Here is a 20,027-nt window from a genome sequence, read left to right as displayed (position 1 = left end):
CGTAGTCACTGCCTCTCTGGAGCTTGGCATCTCTTTTGAGTCCTAATCATGCCATTTCTTGGATGCGTGACCAAGAGCAAGTAATTAAACATTTTTAAATCTGTGTTTGATTTGTAAAAATAGGTCAATAATAATCCCCCCCTTGATGGAGTTCCTGTGGAGATTAAATGAAAATTCACATGTAAATGCTCAAACATTATATAAACATTAGTTATTATGAAAAGCTTCTGGGTGGAAAAAAACAGCTTACTATTATATCTTCACCCACTGTGTTTTCTTGGACCTCAACTCACCATAACCCGTAATACCAGGAATGTGGTGTGGGTCACTTGCTCCCCTGTCCCTCTCTTTCTGTTGGCACACAGAATCAGAGGCCAAGGAGAGAGCTATGAATGAGCTATGGATGGTCTGAGCCCAGTGACCACTCACTGGCTTTGTGGCCTTGAGAAATTCACTTTGCTGACATTTAGTTTTAGTTTCAGTTTCCTTCTCTCTCAGAGAAAGGTCTAGGTTGTAGGCACTTCTAGTTCTGACATCAGAGGGATTCTGCTGGGGGTTTGGTCTCTGGCCCCCTTCCCTTTCTCCCACCTCTTACCTTTCCACTTAGAGTTCCAAAGCAGAATTGTTATTTGCAAAAGCTACGTGAAAAGCAAGGGAAATTTTTAGCAACCACAACCCATCCCTTCCTGCATAGTGATCTAGGACACCAAAGGTTTAAGATGGGGGTGGGCAGCAGTGAGAAGGGAAGCCGAGAGATGGCACGTGCACATGGGTCCAGATGGCTGGTGAGGGGGAGCACATCAGCAATGGAAAGGCGATAGAAGAGGCAGGGTGAGGAAGGCAGGGACTTGTTCTGTGGCTGTCCACAAGAACTGACACCCTTCTGGATCCGAGGAGGCTGCCGTGACAGTACTAACTCTGGCCACCCCCAGCTGTTGTGTCTGACAGTGGGAAGAATGTGGGCACTAAGAAACCCAGGAAGAGCAAGAGGTTAGGCAGGGTTTTCATGAGGAAAGGATGGAGACAGGACTTAGGATAACAAAGGCAGCAAATGAAGGTAGAAGAAACAAGGAAAACCATTCAGTTTCTTTTCCCCTGCACGCATCACCTCCCACCACCACTGGCTGTGGTTGTTAACTCTGTGGTGCAGAAGGAAGGCGCCCCCAGTGGGGAGGTGGAGACCTACCAGCGGCTCTCACTATGTCAAGAACAACTGTGTGGTGTTGGGAAGTCCCTTCACCTCTCTGGGTCTTGATTTCTTCCTCTGTAATGAGGCTTTACTATGGTCTCTGAGCTGGAATAACAGGGTGATGGCAGTGGTTGGACGGGGCCATGTAGAGGAGTCGGGGCTCTGGGTTTGAGTCTCAACTGAAAATGAGCAGCTACATGATCTTGGGTGAGTCTCTGATCCTCAGTGTCTGCACCTGTGAAAGAGGGCTAAGCATAGTCACCATAGTGGTTGGGGGGAAAATTCATTGAGATAACACGCAAGAAAAACACCTTATAAATAGCCAGAGTCTGGACAAAGATTGATTATGGTTATATTAGGCTCTCTTCCCCACTCTCGCAATCCCCAGTCTCAAATTCCTGTTCAGCAGCATTGTTAGAAGGGCACAGCCAGCCAGAGCTGTGCCAGGAGGGGCAACTTGGCCCTTTATCATGCCCATAGCCACTGCTGCCAGGAGGCTGAGTGGAACAGAGGGGTGGAGAGAGGGGCATAGGCTTATCTGTGGTTGCTATGGTGCCCCATCCTGGATTTGCCCATCTCTCCTAGTGGAGCAGAGGGCAGAGGAAGGGAGGGAGAAAATGCCTGGTCCCTTCCTCTCCCCTCCAGCTCTCCCTCTCTGGAGCTGATGTGGGCAGGGGAGGTGGGGGAGGGAGCCTAGATCCTAGATAAGAGGGGGAGGGAAGAGTGGTGTGCCAGGATTAAGAGGGTTTGCAATGAGGGGCTACACGGAGAGAGAAGGGGCAGAGCCCTCATGCCTATATCCAGAAGCCAGCTGATGACGTGAGAGAGAAGAAAAAACAGGCAAGACAGCGCCAGCATGAGAGAAGGAAAGAGGAAGAGAGAAAGCAAGGGTAGGTGTGGAGGCAGGCAGCCCCAGACTTCAGCCAGCCTCTGCCTGGTCTCTTCTGAGCTGCCAAATTCTCCAGGATGGGCACCAGGGAAGTGGTCATGCCCCCTCTGGTGTGGGGGCTGCTAGGCTGCTGTTTCCTCTGCAGCTGGGCTCTGGGGGATCCACGGCTGCTCCACTCTCTGCCCCCGCTGTCCTCCCCAGTCAAGCCAGGATCTGTACCTGTGTGGGTATCTCCGGAGGGGCCTAAGGCAGCCCTGGCTTTTCTCTACTCTGGAGATGCCCGACAGCTCTCAGGGGCTAATTGCAGTGAACGCTATGAAGCCCACGGGGCAGGAGGCAAGCCAGGGCTCTCCCCAGTCCTATGGAGGGCAGCAGGCACCCTTACCCAGGCTGCTAATTTCCTCAACATGCTGCTACAAGCAAACGACATCCGTGAATCCAGTGTGGAGGAGGATGTGGAGTGGTACCAGGCGCTGGTCCGCAGCATGGCTGAGGGAGACCCAAAGGCCTATCGTGCTTTGCTGACCTTTAACTCTCCACCGGGGGCCATTCACCCACAGCTGGCCCTGCAGGCCACCCGGATAGGGGAAGAGACCATCCTTCAAGACTTGTCTGGGAACAGGGTGCAGGAGAGCCCAGCTGAGGCCCTGGACACCTCTGCCCTGCAGAAGCGGGTGCTGACCAATGACCTAGGGAGCCTCGACAGTCCCAAGTGGCCCCAGGGGGATGGATATGTGGGGGACATGCAGCACGTGAGACTGTCTCCTCCTTTCCTGGAATGCCAGGAGGGCCAGCTCCGTCCAGGCTGGCTTATCACACTCTCAGCCACCTTCTATGGACTTAAGCCAGACCTCAGCCCGGAGGTCAGGTAAGTGGGATTTGGAGGATTGGATGCATTTGTAGGTATGTGCATGGGCCATTTAGCATGCATATGTGTGTCTGGAGGCACAGATGCATGTAATTGCAGTCAAATCCGGGAATCTATAACTATGTGTTAACACATGCAGGTATGTGTACAGACTGTGTGTGAATCAATCCATTTACACATAGGTATACACATGTGTGTATGTGTAGAAATGTGTGCGCATAGCCAGACATAGGTCTTGTTCTCCAGGTCTGAGTAGTGTTGTGAAGCAGAAGAGGGCTTGGTGTGGATGACAGTGACAGTCCAGGCACCAGACTTCCTGCAAGAGCCTGGTGGGCCCTCCAAGAGTCCAGCCCACTACTTTCTAGCCATCTAGAGCATAAAAGCAGGCTTCTCCAAGGGAAGGAGAATTTTTGCGGGGAAGCTTGGAATCACTGCCCTTTCTGCCCAGGAGTTGGCCAGGTCCCCAGGGTCACACCCAATGGCTATATTCTTACATCAACTTGGTTCCACTGTCCTTCCTGTCCTGACCCAGATACTTAATGATATTCCTCAAATAATTGACCTCCTCCCTCAACCAGAGAAAAGAGGTGATTGAGAGCTCTGGTGGGAAGGAGACAGCAAATGGCCACAGTACTGCGATACATTCAGAAATCAACATTGTTTTCCAGCTATGTGTCTCTAGTAGGGCTCCCTTCCTGCAGGAAGGCAGCCTGGCTTCTTGCCAGCTCTCATCCCCTTCAGCCCAGAGCAGAGGTTAGGAGTCCTTGGGCCAGGCAGTGCCATTCCTTATCTCCCTTGCTGTGACGGAGACGTGGTTTGGGCAGAGTGGGAGGGTGGTCAATAGCTGAGCTGTATGTGTGTGTGTGTGTGTGTGTGTGTGTGTGTGTACACATGCAGTGGGAAGTGTGAAAATCTCCTTCAGACCAGATCATCAGAGCCCCAGCTCCCACATATCTTGACATGCCTCCACCCATTGATAGAAACCAGAACATGCTAGGATGTTGAAAAGCCAAGGGAAGATGGGGACAACCTTGGGGAAGGGAGACTGTTGCCCGCAGAGACACTGAGGGCTAATGGCACTGGAGAAATGGAATGCATATGTTCCCTCTTTCCCAACACACTCCAGCCACTGTGCTAAATAAAAGCTTGCAAAGCTTGCATTGCCCCATAGTCTGGGGCTCAAGGACACATGTCCGCTTTGGCATCCTTCACTGTACAGCTAACTCCCAATTCATGCCCTAGGGGGCAGGTGCAGATGGACATAGATCTTCAGAGTGTGGACATCAATCAGTGTGCCAGTGGCCCAGGCTGGTACTCCAATACACACCTGTGTGATCTCAATACCACCCAGGTAAGCATGAGGATGGGGAGTGGGGACTAGGGTCATGCCTCCCTCCCTCTTTCCCACGACTGCCACCAGGTCCTAGAAGCAGCTGACAAAGGCACACAAGCCTCTCAGGGCTTCAGGGGAGCACCTAGTGATGAGATAGAGATGAGATGAGATGTTAGGCTTTTTATAAGTGAGGATACTGACAGCCTACACCTCCATCTCCCACTCAAGTCACCTCCATTCCTTTGAAGTCTCAGTTTGCCTCCTATCTGCTCTCCTTTTGGGTACTGAGTGCTCCAGAATCCCTCCCCAGGGCCATATCCTGAGCCTCTATTAATCATCCCCTTTCCTTCCCCTGGACCATGTTCTACATGTCAACAGAGCTCTAGGCTCCTTCTGGCCCACAAAGGATGCTCTGTTGTTGTTTATCCAAATAAGTGGAATTGCTGGTTGGGGTATGGGAGAAACTTAACCAAAGAAAGAGCGTGAAGGGCTCTGGGACTGGTGATAGTGATGGAACCCAGGCCAGATGTTGGCAGAAGCAAAGCCATGGATGCAGGAAAATCTGGATAATGGAAAGCAATGGCTGGTAATCCTGCAAGCCCAGTACTGGGAACCTGGGAGGCCAGGGAAATAATCTGCTCCCTTGTTACACTGACTACATGTTTGTTCCTGAGCTGAACCAAAGCCAAGGCCAGCCCTGCAGCCTGCTGGGAGGTGGGACACATTTGAGCATCTGCTGCTCTTCAGGGTACATGCATTGCAGCTATAAATCCAGGGGTGGAGAAAGGCTCCCATGGGCCAATGTACTTTTAAACCCAGCCACATACAGGTTTCTGGGTACGCATTTAACTGATTGTGTAGACTGCGGCAGGAACAGAGTAAGTTCAGTGGTCTGGGCAAGAGGGGAAGCTGGGTCACGATTTCAGAAGCACCACCCTCTAACCCTCCTTGGTGATGTCAGGGGCTGGACAGGAAATCTCCCAAGGTTAACTCTTTCCTTTGTCCCACTGCTGTCTGTTCCCAGTCACTCCCCACAGCAGATCTAACCTCATCCATGTGCTCATCTTCCCTGACTGGCTCTGAGGTCTAGTCTGTTCCCTGCTGTGAAAACATCAGTGGGTGGCGATGAACTAAAGAGCTGGCCTTAGCATCCCACCACCCTGGCATTAGCCTGGCACTGGGGCTGGGGAAAGCCATCCTATACCAAAGCCAGATAGCCCTGATGGAGGAAGCTGCTCCTCCATGGGGGCCTTTTCAGCCAACTGTGTGCCAAAGATGGGGACCCTTTGAAGAAGGATGTAGGCACACTGGTGTGGTTGGACTCAGAGTTCTCACTACTTCCATCTCTGATAGCACCTTGTTCCAGCATTAGCTGGACATTGGGAAATGAGACCTGTGAGGCTCCTGCTACTGCCAGTCTGAATAAAAGTGTGATATATTCCTGTACTCTGCTTGGGGGTCTCTTTGAGAAGAGAGACTGTGTTGGGGGTGGGAGTGGGGACAGAGTTTCCTCAAGACAGAAAGCTTCCCGAGGACTAGAGAGGGCTTCTGGGGGGATTCCCTAGTGTGGACCCTAGTGATATAGGTAAGAAGGTAGATGGACCCTCTATCTCTTCCCAGGAGGGAGGCTTAATAGAAATCCCTATGGTGTTTCATTGTCTCCACAGTGTGTCCCCCTGGAGAGTCAGGGCTTTGTTCTAGGCCACTACATCTGCCGCTGCCGACCTGGCTTCTATGGGGCAAACCACTCCAGGGGTATGTAACTGGGGTGAGGGCCAGGCACGTTTTATAGGTTGGGTTGTTTGGAGGTAGGTATCTGGGCAAGAAAGACAGTTGGGGTGAGACACTGGGAGGAAACTTGTGGGGCAGGGGAAGCAGGCACGGTCCAGTTTGGGGTGTCTGTGTCTTCTGAGAAAGAGCCCATAGCATGCCGACCTGATGCAAGCTAACCTTGCAATGAGCCCCAGCATGGTAGCCCCCCTTCCTGTTAGCTTGCCTTTCCCTGAGAGTACAACTTCCTCCTTCCTCCCCTCCTGACCCTAGCCCGGAGGCCATAAACTGCGGAAGGGTAGGGAGAGGGCTGTGGTGGCCATTGGGAGAGAAGGCTGGGATCCTAGGATGACCTAGTCATAACCTTCTCCCTGCACCCATCTTGTTCTTTTTAGGGTTAGAAGAGAGTGCTGCCCAGCCTCCTAGGCAATTCTGGTCCTCTCAAGGCAGCTTTGGGAGGCTGCTGCAGTGCCAGCCATGTGCTGAGGGCTGCACCAGCTGCAAGGATGCCACGCCATGCCTGGTAGAGGAAGGCCTGGCACTGCGGGCAGCACTACTGGCCTGCCAGGCCTGCTGCATGCTAGCCATCTTTCTGGGCATGCTGGTCTCCTACCGCTGCCGCCGGAGCAAGGCAAGGAAGGCCCCACATGGCTCTCCTCCACACAGGTGCTACCCATCTTGGGCCCCTGGGTTCACCTGACGACCAGAGACTGCCTAAGCCTAGAACTTGGGAGAAATAGGTTCTGGTCTTGATTATTAATTTAACTTTGTGACATTATGCAAGTGACCTCACTGCCTTAGACCTGCCTCACCTGTAAAATGAAGTCATTGATTCAAAGCATCATGTAAGCACTAGATGTGATCTGACCCTCCTGAGGCTCCCAGTTGAATGGAGGAAGCAGATATAAATAAAATGACAGCACCATGAGACAGGGGTGAGGACAGAGGTGTGTCAGTTACTGGGACTGCTCAGCGAAGGGATCCAGTTGGCCGGGCCCTGATGGCATGGGACTTTCTGGAGAACGTGACATTTGAGCTAGGCTTGAAGTTCAGCTGGATGGTTACCAGGCAGGGAAGGGGTATCTAGACAAGGGAGCAGTCTGACCCAAAGCCTGGAGGAACACATGAGATCCCATCTGACTCCAGCAACCTCCCATGTGAGGCCAGGTTTGCAGCATGGCCTGGGCTGGGAGGGGCATGGGGTGGAGCGGCAGGGGCTAGTGAAATCTTGGCCTTAGCCAAGCTTAGTGTCAGGGGAGCTAAGAGCTTGTGGTGGGAGTGCAGCATGGCAGAGAGTAGACCGAGTATTACAGGGCAAAGCCTAAGCCCAGGGCCACTGAGGGACCTCTAAAACAGGCCTGAGACCCTCCTGCATCCCTGCTTACATGCCTTGCTTTTCTGGGTTCACAGAGGATCCGGGCATCTGGAGTTGTTCTGCTGGAAGCCATCCTTTTTGGATCCCTGCTGCTCTACTTCCCTGTGAGTTTGTGGCCAGAGACTGATCCCACTGGCCAGGATCCCTGCAGTCTCTACCTGGCACCTTCCAAACCCCAGAATCCTTCCTTCTCTCTGACCCCTTGGGGGCACTCAGAGACCTCAAAATCCCCCCAGTCATATCCACCAATGGCAAGCTGGCATAGTGAGCTCTGGAGCCAAATAGTTCAGGCTTAAAAGAGCTGTGACCCACTGTGTGACTTGAGACCAGTTACCTAACCTCTGTTTAAGCTGCAACTTTGCAGAATGGAGGTGATGATGTGTGTATTGCTGGGAGGATCAGCAATGTGCTTAGCATAGGCCTAGTGCAGAGTGGTAGTGCAGTGGAGAGCAGCTGTTTTTGCCCCCCTCCTCACCAGGTCTTCATCCTGTACTTCAAGCCCAGTGTATTCCGCTGCATTGCTCTCCGCTGGGTCCGGCTGCTGGGTTTTGCCACTGTCTACGGCACCATTATACTCAAGCTTTATAGGTAGGGTCTGCGGCAGATCTTGCTCTCATGCTGCTCACCCCAGGCTACCCCAGCTCATTTCTGGAATGGAGTTCTTCACAGCCAGCCTCTTACCAGCTCCATTCCCTGTGCCCCCAAGGCCTGCTCCCATCACTATAGCTCCCTCCTTCATGTCACTTTTTTTGGGGGGAGGAGGCAGTAAACCATGGAAGGGTTGGGCAAATAGGTGTGGAGGGGAGGGAAGCAATGGACAGAGGCTGGAGCCTGGCCCCCTCCCCTTCATCCCCCTCACACCCTTGTAGAGTGCTCCAGCTGTTTCTGTCTCGAATGGCCCAGCGGGGCCCCCACCTGAGCAGTGGGCTGCTGCTGCAGCGTCTGGGACTGCTCCTGATGCTTGTGGTGGGCTTCCTGGCTGTGTGGACGTTGGGGGTCCTGGAACAAGGCATCCAGCACACGCCTCTGGTGACCCGAGGCCACACTCACTCAGGCCGCCACTTCTATCTCTGCTACCATGACCGCTGGGACTACATCATGGTTGTGGGTGAGTTGCTTCCACTCAGCCCAGCCTCTCTGGCCCTCAGCTCTGCACCTCCAGGGGTCCTCTTATCCTGGTCCTCCTGCTAGGTAACCAGACCCCTGGCCCAGCTTCCCCCAGCATGCCCTACAGAGAGAGGCAGCATGTGCCCAAATCTGTCCCTTCCTACTTCCCCACAGTTGAGATGCTGCTCCTGTGCTGGGGCAGCTTCCTCTGCTATGCCACCCGGGCTGTACCCTCGGCCTTCCACGAGCCACGCTACTTGGGCATCGCCCTGCATAATGAACTGCTGCTCTCTGCAGCCTTCCACACAGCCAGGTGAGGACGGGCCCCTCCTACCCATGACTCCTCCCACCCTAACACAACTCACCTCTCCCAGGTGAGGGTACCTTCATCCCATGGCCATCCTTGCAATACTGCCATGCCTCAGTGAGGAAGACCCACCACCTATAGCTCTCTCCCTACTTGACAGATACCCTTGCTGCCCCCTTGAGCTTCCCAACACCCACAAAGAAGAAGCACGCCCCACTCCTAAGCCACTTCTCCAGCACCATCATGCTCCTTCCCACACATGTTCAATTCTCCCTGCCTTCTTCCCCCTCACACCTCAGCTGGCCCAGCAGCAGACCTGCTATGAATATCCACAAGTACCTGGCCCTGTGGTGGAGGTAGAATCAACCCACAGCACAGTCCACAACAGAGGTGTGGAGCACGATTCCGTGCTACAGCCAGCCAGAGAAGGGGAGCTGGAGTAGTCAGGGAGAGCTTCTTGGAGGTAGAGGTTAAAGTGAGACTTGAGGTAGAATCTACCTCCTAGAGAGGGCAGGAAGAGCGAAGAGTGCCCTCCTTGCTCTACTGGGCACCTCCATGGAGATCAGGGCTGGGGATGGGGAGGTGAGCCAGTGAGCCAGCTTAAGGGGGAAGAGGCCCTTTCACCAGCAGCCAATGATCCCCTCACTCCCCACCCTCAGGTTCACGCTGGTTCCCTCTCTGCACCCGGACTGGACCCTCCTTCTCTTCTTCTTCCACACGCACAGCACAGTCACAACCACACTGGCTCTGATCTTCATCCCTAAGGTGAGGTCTTCCCACTCCTGGGGGTGAGGAGTCTCCAGAACAAAGGGGCATTGTGAATGTGCTGCCGCTGCAGTGCCTTCTCCAGCTCAGAGTGAGGATGGCACCTTGGGGGTGCAGGCGCTGAGCCACAGAGGTCCTAAGCAAGGAGCCCACCTGAGCAGACAGGAGTAGGGAGGAAGCTACTGTGCTTCTGCCTCCAATCCTTGGGCAAGGAACTAAGAGCTGCGGCTAGAGGGGTCCTTGTATCACAACTGGAAGTTCGGCAGTCTGAAAATCAACTCGGAAGCACTTAGAGAGAGAGTTGGGGGAGCTGAAGGACATAGCTAGGAATTGTTTTGGTGGGGGGCTAGGACCTCCCTGGTCTTTGAACTGGAGAAAAGCAGGGAGGATAAGGGGGAGTAAAACTCTTTGGACCCCTGGGATTGCAAATCAAAGAAAGGGATGAATATTCACAAAGTAAGATGTAGTCCACGGGGCAGGTGGAATGGAAGTGAACAGGAATGAAGGTGACTCTTCCCAATCATGCCTGCGCTGGCCAGTTCTGGAAGCTGGGGGCTCCTCCCCGAGAGGAGATGGTGGATGAGGTGGACGAGGATGAGCTGGACCTGCAGGGCTCAGGCTCCTACCTGGACAGCAGCACCGCCTCAGCCTGGAGTGAGCGCAGTCTGGACCCCGGAGACATTCGGGTACCTGCCACCCTCCCCGCCTCCTTTTTGATGGTATCTGCTAGGTGCTGGGCAGGAAGCATTGCTGTCCTGCCTCCTGGGTTATGTGCCAGTGCGGGCCCCTTCCCCTGCCCCTAGCTTTCCCTCTCCCTAACACCTGCCTCCTCCCTTCTCCACACTTGCCCTGAGCTGCTTTCCCTGACTAGTCAAAGGAGGCCAGACACCACCCAGCTGGAAAGACCCCAAAAGTCCCAGAACCCAGATACCCGAGGCTCAGGCCACTTGGCAAGTTAGAGGCAGAGCCATGAGTGGAGCTCTAATCCCCCCATCCTCCACTCCCATTCAGCAGTGACATCCTGTGAGGAGTAGACTAAGAAGCCCCTCAGTCCCCAGCACACTGGGGCAGCTGGGTGACCTGAAGGCCAGCTGTGGGGCTGGGTAGTTCAGGCAGTGAGAGGCTATCAGAGAGTTTCCACACCAGCATCCCCTTTTCCTGGACCTGGAAGTCTAGAGAAAGGAAGTTCTTCCTGAATCTTTCATCAGGAGAGCATCCTTACTCTTATTTTTCTGCCTAGGAGTATCATTATTGTCACAGGAATGCTGATAGGAGGCTTAGAGGGCAGGAAATAAGAAGACCTGGAGGTTAACCCCATTGTTTTATAAAACCTAAGGTAGAGGAACCACTTCGTTTTCTCCATCCTCTCCACCTCCACCGGGACGTTGTTTAGAGCTCCCAGTTCCCAACTGGTCCCAGCTGCCATGTCCTCTCTTTCCCCCTGTGTCCTCCTCAGCTTTGGGCTCCCTGGGTATGGCCCCAGTCCAGCAGAGAGGCCAGGGAGTGTGGAGGTGCACTGCCAAAGCAGTGTCACCCTGGCCCTCCACTAGGGGAGCAGCAGCCAATCTACTCTCCCTGTGCTGGCTCTGGGGAGAAATGCAAAGTATAGGGCTGAATTTGAAGTCCCCTTCCGTCATCTGCACCTGAATGTGGCACTTTTCATGCACTGGTCCCAGCATTCTCATATAATCCTCTTAAGGAAGCCGGCATTAGGTGTCTAGTTATTGTTACTTCACAGAAGTACAGACTAAGAGTTTAAGAAAATAGCCTTGAGGCACATGATGGGTCAGCAGCCTCAAACCCAGGTTCCTGTCCCCCAAGCTGGTGACCTCCCTCCAGTCCACAGAGAAGTGAATGCTCACTGTGTCCTCAGAGATGAGTGGGTCTGGCCTGGAACTAGGGTGCCTCCTGCAGAAGTAGAGAGGTGAATCCTGACAGTTTTCAAAGCAGGATCCCCCAGAGGAAATGGTCTAAATAAGGGCTGAAGGGGAGAACAGTGCAGCCAGGGGATGGAGAGAGCTTAGCTTGTCCATCTGAAGGTCAACTCTGCTCTCATCATTCCTCCCTCCCCTCAGGATGAGTTGAAGAAGCTCTATGCTCAGCTAGAGGTCCACAAGACCAAGGAAATGGCTGTTAACAACCCTCACCTGCCTAAGAAGCGGGGCAGTGCACACCAGGGCCCGGGCCGCTCCTTCATGAGGTACCTGGCCCAGTTCCCAGAGGCCCTGAGCCGGCAGCACTCTCGGGACTCACGCTCCCCGAGCCGCAGCAGCCTGCCCAGCTCCTCCCGCCGCAGGCTCCTCAGCTCCAGCTTCCAGGAACCCGAAGGGCCACCAGCTCTGCGCAAATCCCACAGCACCTACGACCACAACCACCGCAGGGAGCAGAACCCGCCTCTCCTCAACTCTCTGCTGAGGAGGAAGCTGGCCAAGAAAGCCTCACAGGCAGAAAGCAGGGAATCAACAGAGGGGCCCCCTGCCCTGGGCTTCAGGTCAGCCAGTGCCCACAACCTGACAGTGGGGGAGAGGCTCCCCAGAGCCCAGCCAGCCTCTTTGCATAAGTCGCTCAGTGTTGTGACTGGCTCCAGTGAAAAGGCCCTGCTCATGGTCAGCCAGGCCTACCTGGAGGAGACCTATCAGCAGGCGAAGGAGCGAGAGGAGAGAAAAAAGGCAGAGGCGGCCTTGGTGAGCCCCATGCGGAGGCCATCAGCCAGGAGGCTAGAGCGAGCTCAAGGCTTTCCTCTGTCAGCCCCACCTTCCCCTGCCAAGAGCAGCAGCGTGGACAGCTCCCACACCTTTGGGAAGCTTCATGAGGAGGCTGCAAAAAGGCTGCCTCACTCACCCATGCGGCACCAGGTCTCCACACCCATCATAGCCCTGTCTGGGGCCTGTCTCGGAGAGCCAAGGATGCTGTCTCCCACCTCCACTTTGGCTCCAGCTCCAGCTCCAGCCCCAGCCCCAGTCCTAGTACCCCCCCAAAGCCCTAGCTTACTCACCTACATCTGCCCCTGGGAGAATGCAGAACTGCCAGTCAAGAAAGAAAACATGGCTCAAGAAGGCCCCTCAGGGCCAGAGCGAGGCAACCACCTCCCTGCCCCAGTTCGGGCTAGGCTCTGGAGGGCCCTCTCTGTTGCAGTAGAGAAAAGAGGGGCTGAGGAGAATGGGATGGACACAGAGGGCAGGTATGTCCAGGGGGAAGCTGAAGACATGGATGAGAACAGGCCCAAGGTCTCTAAATCCCAAAGCCTCAAGACCCCTGTTCAGCAAGGCTCCATGCGCAGTCTGGGACTGGCTATCAAGGCTCTGACCCATTCTCGGAGCACATACAGAGAGAAGGAGAGTGGGGAAGGGAGACCTGAGAAAGAGGAGAAGGGCAGAGCTTCCGGAGAGGGTGTTGGAGCATGCCCCAGATCTCCCAGGCTAGGCCGGCTCAAGGTGATGAGTAAGCAGGCTGCCCTTGCCCCCTGTGATGATGAGCTGCTCCAGAACCAACAGAATGCTCACACCAGCAGAATGCTCCAAGTCTGTCACCAGGAGGGCAGCAGGGAACAAGCAGACAGAGGCAGGAGGACATCCCAGGGTCTAGGAGAGGGGAAAGTTGAGACAGCAGGGAAAACAGGGCCTGCCACACCGAGACAAGTCAGGCAGGGCACAGCTGGGGACAAAAGTGCTGAGCAAGCAAAAGAAGCCCCTGTGTGGTGTCCAGAACTGCCCAGAGCTGGCCTCCAGCCCCTGGCCACTGCTGACCACAGGCCTGCAGAGGTATGTCCCCTGGAAATCACCGAGTCAGAAATGTGTCAGCCTGACAGTAGCAAGGCTGAAATCTGCCCCTGGGAGGTGAGTGGAGCCCCTGAGAAGGGGACATTAAGACAAGACCTAGTAGATTCCCAAGAAGAGAGAGGGAAAGCCTCAGGAAAATCAGAGCCCAAAGATGTGGTTGCTGTTGCTCGGAAAAAGCCAGAGAGGCTGGTCAGGGGGCAGGAGGCAGTGTGTCCCTGGGAGAGTGCTGATCCCAGGAGTCTTTCCTGTGTGTCAGCCCCTCAGCACTCTGATAAAACCAAGGGCAGGTCTGACAAAGTGGGTAGTGTGGAGGCCAGAGTGCTAGCGAAACATCAGCGGGAAGTCACTAGCCCAGACGCTTCTACAGCTGGCATTGCTAAAGCAGAGCTCTGTCCCTGGGAGGCAAGTGAAGGAGACAATGGGAAACCATCCCAGGAGAGGGTAAAACAGCTCCCCAAGAAAAAGCAGAAAACCCCCAAGAAAGCCTTTTGGGAAGAGCAGAAACTAGGTGGAGACTTGGAGTCTCTGTGTTCATGGGAGAGGACAGATTTCCGGGGTCCCTCAGCAGTCTCTACCCAGACCCCAGGAAACCTTGGTTACCCAGAGAGTTTGGGCAATAGCATCACAGAGGTGTGTCCATGGGAGGCAAGGGATGCTCCTATCAAGAAAGCAGAGATCTGTCCCTGGAAGCTGGATGATGAGGGAGTGGGGAAGGAAATGCTGAGTCAGGGGACAAGTGGAGACCCTCTCCAGGAAAAGGGGAAAACTTCCAGAAAAGGGCTCGATGGAGAGATGGAACAAACTGGGAAAGCAGTGCAGAAACTGAGTCAAGAGCAGGGGTTGGTGTGTCCCTGGGAGAGCATAGCCCCTGGGCACTCCAGATCATGTCTAGACAATTCCTCATCCAAAGCTGGTGGCCAACTCCTCAGCAATGGAGGAAGCAGAGTAACGCAGGTATATCCACGGGCAGATCTCAGGCCAGAGCTAAGGGACACACCACTTGCCAAGGCAGAAAGGTATCCCTGGGAGGTTAAAGAGAGAACAGAGGATTGGACATTGGGACAGGCATCACCAGAAGGAGAACCTCAAAAGGATAAGGATAAAATGCCTGGAACATCAGGAATCAAAGATGTCACAACTTGGGAAAAGCCTGAGGGGCAGATCCAAAAGCAGGAAGAGGTCTGTCCTTGGAACAGTGTGGACCCGGGCAGCTTCTCTCCACAATCAGGTCCTCAAGACACAGATAAGCCCAGAGCCAGTTTCCAAACGTCAGGCAGCGTGGGAAGCAAAACTGTTGAGATCTGTCCCTGGGATGTGGAAGAAACCCTGCCTGCAGAGATGGCAGAGATGGCAGAGATCTGTCCCTGGGAGGTGAGTGCTGAGGCAGGGGAGGAGAGGGCTTTGGAAGCTGAGGCCAAAAGGAAAATTTCAAACAAAGCAGGAAAGACTTCTGCAGATTCTAGACCCAGCAAGATGGCTGTTATTTCTCCAAAGAAGCTAGAAAGACCAGTCCTGGAGCAGGAGGTGGCTTGTCCCTTGGATTCAGGGGATTCCTCTCAGCATTCAGACACTCTGGGCACTGACAGGCCAAAAGCTGGATTCCAGGGACTAGACCATGCAAGGAGCAGGCCAGCTGAGGTGTGTCCCTGGGAAGTGGAGGAAGCACCTACTAGAGAAAAAGTCAAGATCTGTCCCTGGGAAGTAAATGAAGGAGCTACTGGGAAGGGACTGGATCAAGAGACAGGGAGTGATTCAGCAGGGAAGAGGGAGAAAACTCTAGAAAAGGGGAGCCTCACCTCCTTGGGAGAAAACATACCAGAATGGAAGACAAAACTGAGTCAAGAGCAGGAAATCATTTCTCTTTGGGAGAAGAAGGACTTGAAGGAAACTTCTGCTCAGGCTCCTGAAGTCTCAGACTTGTCCAGCAGCATGAGCAGCAAAGTGGCAGAGGGACACTGCTGGGAAGTGAGTGATGAAGCAGCAGAGAAAGGAGACCTGACACAAGACCCAAGGACAGGCTCCTTCCCGGAACGTATAACCCGAGAAAAAGCTCCATCTTCAAAAACAGGAGAATCCACTACTGAAGATGGGATTCAGGCAAGCACTGAGCTACAATCTCTCTGTCCGTGGGAGAGCATGGCCCCAGCAGACTACTTCTCCCACCCAGACAGACAAGGCCCTGATCGATCTAAAGCTGGCTCTCCAAGACTGGTCAGTGCTGGGCGCAGGCTCACTGAGGTGTGCCCATGGGATGCCCCTGCCTTGGCTGCCCATAAACCTGACAGCAGCGCCAAAGCTGAGATCTGTCCCTGGGAGGTGATGCAAAGAGTCACTGAGGAAGGGATGGGACGAAAGGATGGAAATGGGAATCCTCAAGAAGAGAATGGGAAAGCCCAAGGAAAACCAGAATCCAAAGCTGTGGCAGTTCAGGAGAAGCCAGACAGGGTAGATGGGAAGCAGGAGGGTGTGTGTCCCTGGGAGAGTCAAGATTGTGGGGGTCTGTCTCCACAACCAGCCCCACAAGCTTCAGATAGAAGCAAAGGCAGTTCAGAGGCAGCAGGCAGTGTGGAGGCCAGGGTAACAGAAGAGTGTCCGTGGAAAGTAGAAGAGACTCCCTCTGATAAGAAAGCAGGAATCTGCCCCTGGGAGGTGAGTAAAGGAGCAGCACAGAAAGGGGGGCTGGAGCAAGAGGTGGACAGAGACTCCCCCGGGCAAGGAGAGATGTTCCTTCAAAAGGCAGGATCTGGAGGAACTGAAGAACACTTTCCAAAAGCAGCAGCAAAAGTCAGCAGAGAGCAAGAGACAGTCTGCTCTTGGGAAGGCACAGGTTTTGGGGGCATCTGCCTCCACCCAGATGCTTTGGACACTGACTGGCCCACAGTCAGTCCCTATGGAGCAAACAGTATGGGGAGCAGGGTGGCAGAGCTGTGTCAATGGGAAGTCACAGATCCAGAGGGAAATACAATAAAGGGCACCATGGCAGACATTGGGCTTTGGGAGGGAACTGAAATCCCATCTGAGGAATCCAGCCTCCTTGCTTTAACAGCAACTCCGACAGAAATATTTTCTCCTACAGCTCCAGATAACCCACCATGCCCTTTAGTCCACAGACCTCAGGATAATTTCCTTCAGGAGAGCAAAAGCCCCCACCCAGAGGTGAGCAAGCAGGCCAGTACTTTTACTCTAGAAGGTGTCAGAGAACTCCAAGAACTTCCAGAATTTAGGCCAAGGACCAGCTTCACCCCAGAGCCAAGGTTCCAAGAAGCTGAGGCTCAGATGTCTTTTTCCTTAACTGACCAAGGAGAAGAAGCTTCTAAAGCTGAACATGGAGAACTCACCCCTCCAGCTGTCTACCCTTGGGATCAGGAGTAAAAACTACATCGGGTGAGCTAGCTCTTGGGAGCCAAGGTCCATTCCAAGTCCTGGGTACTCCCAAAGAGCTGAATCAAAGACACTTGGCCACTTCCCATCTCCAAGAAGGCCAGAAGATAGTTCATTCCAAAGATAAATTATACAAGGGGGTACAGCTCAGACCCCAATAAAGTCCCACCCTCTTTACTTCTAACCCTTCTTCCTGCTCCAGGGAGCAAAGGCTGCTTCTAATGAATCCTCCCCTCCAGCTAGAGTATGCAACACAGCCCATCCAAATGTGTCTGGATTCTCATCTGTAAAGTCAGTATTAGGGATGAAAGGAAGTATTAATGGTGCCCAGCCCACATTTTCTCATAGAGAAACCCCATTCTTTGCTGAAGTCTATGAAAGACCATTTTTTGAGAAGAAACTAAACCATGTGAGGCATTGGCAACACAGGGACTGAGGATCATAGAAGGCTATAAGGTCACCAGAGGAAGTTTAAGAAGCCACTTACGAGTTCAAAGATAAATCGGAGGAAAACCTTAAATGGCTCAAAAGAGGGGTCTGAAATGCCTAAGGACCTTGTCATTTTGCCTTTGACCTCGTTTCTGCTTTAATGATCCTCACACAGACTCTACTTACTGCTGAAACAGAGCTAATCAAGCACTTTTACATTCATTTCAGCATCTTAGCATCCAAAGCAACATGAGAGCACACAGATGGAAAGGCAATGGACGGCTTCAGGCCCTCCCCACACTGGCCAAGGGAGTTCCCTCTTCCAGACACCCTCTCTCCCAGTTTAAGGAATATACCTCTTGCTAGCCTTTTCAGAGGGTCTCCCCTTCTTCCTGCCCCATCTGTGGCCAGTCTCTGGAGTTCATCTCACTGGCTCATTCTCTTAGCCTTTCAAGTGGAGGGACCCCTCTGTTGTCAATGCAACTGGAGCAAAGGAGAATTTCTGGTTCTGATGTGAGAACCACTCCAAACTCACTCAGTAACAAGAGGCCCACATCAGTATCCTTTCCAAGAAGCCTGAGAAAGAAACAAGGCCTTGTTTACAGGCAGCACTATAACTGCTCTCAGAGAGTAGTGCTACAGGGCAGGTTAGAGGCTTGAGGGCTGGGGAAAGGGCATTGTGTATAAACAAAGCCTTCTTTCTTAGGGAAATCTCTCTCTCAAGATCTTTGCTTGGCTCTATTCTCTAAAATCAGCTCAAGCTACCCTTGCCTAAGTGGTCCCAGATAATAGAGTTGCTGGAATTAGATAACATTACCAGAGGGAAAAAACACTGGTCAAAGGATTCCCAGCATTGGCAGGGGTGAGGTGGGTGTGGAAAAACAGACGACACATTAAACATGGCAGAGCTAGGCAGGGGCACTTAAGATGGCAGTAAACATACCCTCGAACTGGACATACTGATGCAATTCATGGAGAGGAAAGAGACAAAATGAGGAGGCCAAATACCCAATGGGAAAAAAATGAATCTGCATGTAAATACTCTACGCAGCTACAGGACTTCACAGAAAAAGCAGCACAGTGCTCCACTTCCAAAAAGCAGAAGGAAAGGAATAACCCACTCTTTCAGGGACCAGACACCCTTGTTCTCATATGTAGGCCTTCCCACTTGCCTGGGTCCCTTACCCTGGGCTTTCAGAGCAGCAACTGAAGTACGTAGTTGCTCCAGGCTCCAGCTAGCCAACCCCACAGCTTCCCAGCCAGTGAGAATTTTGCAAACCGCACCTCAGAACAATTCCATGGGTCTAGTCTAGTGGGGAACAAAAAAGCTGTCCCTATAACCACTGTTTATGAAATAAACCACAGGGAAAAAATAAAAGAATGCTTTTTCTTGACCACTGCAGTTGGTTCTAGCTTATTTGTTATGATTTTTTTTCAATGTTTTTAAGTAAGAACAGTAGACAGGTAAAGAAAGAAGAACTACGCTGCAGCCTTCAGGACCCTGGATCTGGCTAATTCTCAGCCAGTGCCCAGCTCGGTGGCTGGCACTGGAGATGGTCTCTGCCTGGCCCTTTAAGCCAATTCTTTACATCTGAGCCATTAGCTCAGCTGGATTTGATCCCAACGGGACACAAAAACTGCACTCATCCTCTGACTCCCTGGTAACAGCTATTGCTTGGCTGTTTTGCAGGATTACCTAGAGACTCCCAAGACAGACTGAGGGGAGTGGGGCAAAATGGCCTTTTCCAAGTACTGTTTTTACATATTCAGGGAAATCAACGGGTCATTTGCCTATTCACTTTGTTTTTGTTTCTCTGCTTCCCTACCTCCCTAGATTATCTCCCTTTACTCCATACTCACTGGCCGTGGATGCTGCTCAAAGCACTTGCTTCTAATTTTTGCGTTAATCCAGGGTTTAGGCAAATGGGATGTGACCAAACCTCACTTGGGCAGCAATGACGCAAAGTGATGTACATTTTAAGCCAAAAGGGTTGCGACTAAGTAGCTGCTTTGGATTAACCCGGCAATGCTGCCTCTCCCCTCAGCATACACATATTGCTTCCACAGCCAGCATTCAGCAACTATTGTAAAAACACATCAGTGTCTCCCAGTGTGGTCTGGTCTGCTTGCTGCTTTGCTGAGATCGTGGTTTTAGAGAGATCGAGCAGTTAGGTTATTCTTGACTTGATTCCAGTTTCTTTGGCCTCTATTTTCAGGACAAGGTCAGAACCGATTAATCTTGACCTAATGATAGACTCCTTAAAAGCAAATTGTAGGCTTGAAAAACAGAGAGCATGAGAATTAAGGTCCTGTTTTTTAGGGGGAGCCCATGCTGGGCTAATGAAAGCAACAGCCAAAAGGCCAAGCTTGCTGCTAGTACAGAGTAATTTCCCTTGTCATACTTTGGATGACCCGGGATGCATGAGCAGGTGAAGTCCCACATCCTCCTCCTGACAGCCCAGCTGGAGCTAAGGAATAAGGAGGGGCTGGGCTATCTCACTCCACCAGGTTCATAAACTGGTATACGTGCTTTCCCAATGCAGGAATAGTCACTCCAAGGAGTGCTAGAAAGAGGGAACAAAGTCTTATAGATGGATTTCCCAAATGTATTAACTCCTCCATGGCCCCTGCCTTCCCCAAACTTTCTGGATCACACCAGGATGATAATATAATCCAAAGGCTGAGGAATAAATGATTTCTTTAGATTTACATTCTTCTATGAAATACAAATGCTGATTAACTGGATTAGTGTATGAGAAAAGAGCCTCTTATATCAACATCATTTTTCTCAAGTCTGGATTTCCTGGATGTCACATCACTCACAATTCAGTTTGT

General features: G+C 52.6%; 1 protein-coding gene across 1 annotated transcript; it reads left to right on the top strand.

Moving 5' to 3' along the window:
- Nucleotides 1-1,724: 1,724 nt before the first annotated feature.
- GPR179 (G protein-coupled receptor 179) lies at nucleotides 1,725-19,934 on the top strand. The gene is made up of 11 exons (XM_036990902.2): nucleotides 1,725-2,946; nucleotides 4,189-4,297; nucleotides 5,947-6,034; nucleotides 6,445-6,680; nucleotides 7,460-7,528; nucleotides 7,903-8,012; nucleotides 8,294-8,532; nucleotides 8,706-8,844; nucleotides 9,498-9,603; nucleotides 10,143-10,289; nucleotides 11,679-19,934. The coding sequence occupies exons 1-11, from the start codon at nucleotides 2,156-2,158 to the stop codon at nucleotides 16,752-16,754; spliced, it is 7,110 nt and encodes a 2,369-aa protein (XP_036846797.2). The 5' UTR covers nucleotides 1,725-2,155; the 3' UTR covers nucleotides 16,755-19,934.
- The last annotated feature ends 93 nt before the right edge of the window (nucleotides 19,935-20,027 follow it).

Source organism: Manis javanica, chromosome 4 (assembly GCF_040802235.1).
Source record: "Manis javanica isolate MJ-LG chromosome 4, MJ_LKY, whole genome shotgun sequence".
Taxonomy (NCBI): domain Eukaryota; kingdom Metazoa; phylum Chordata; class Mammalia; order Pholidota; family Manidae; genus Manis; species Manis javanica.
This window is presented reverse-complemented; position numbering and strand designations above follow the sequence as displayed.

What these genes read in the sequence shown, in the direction of transcription:
- GPR179 (XM_036990902.2), top strand. Translation starts at nt 2,156, where the DNA reads ATGGGCACCAGGGAAGTGGTCATGCCCCCTCTGGTGTGGGGGCTGCTA. An exon ending in TGGGGCAAACCACTCCAGGG is followed by an intron (nt 6,035 to 6,444) that starts GTATGTAACTGG and finishes TGTTCTTTTTAG; the next exon opens with GGTTAGAAGAGAGTGCTGCC. An exon ending in TGGACCCCGGAGACATTCGG is followed by an intron (nt 10,290 to 11,678) that starts GTACCTGCCACC and finishes CCCTCCCCTCAG; the next exon opens with GATGAGTTGAAGAAGCTCTA.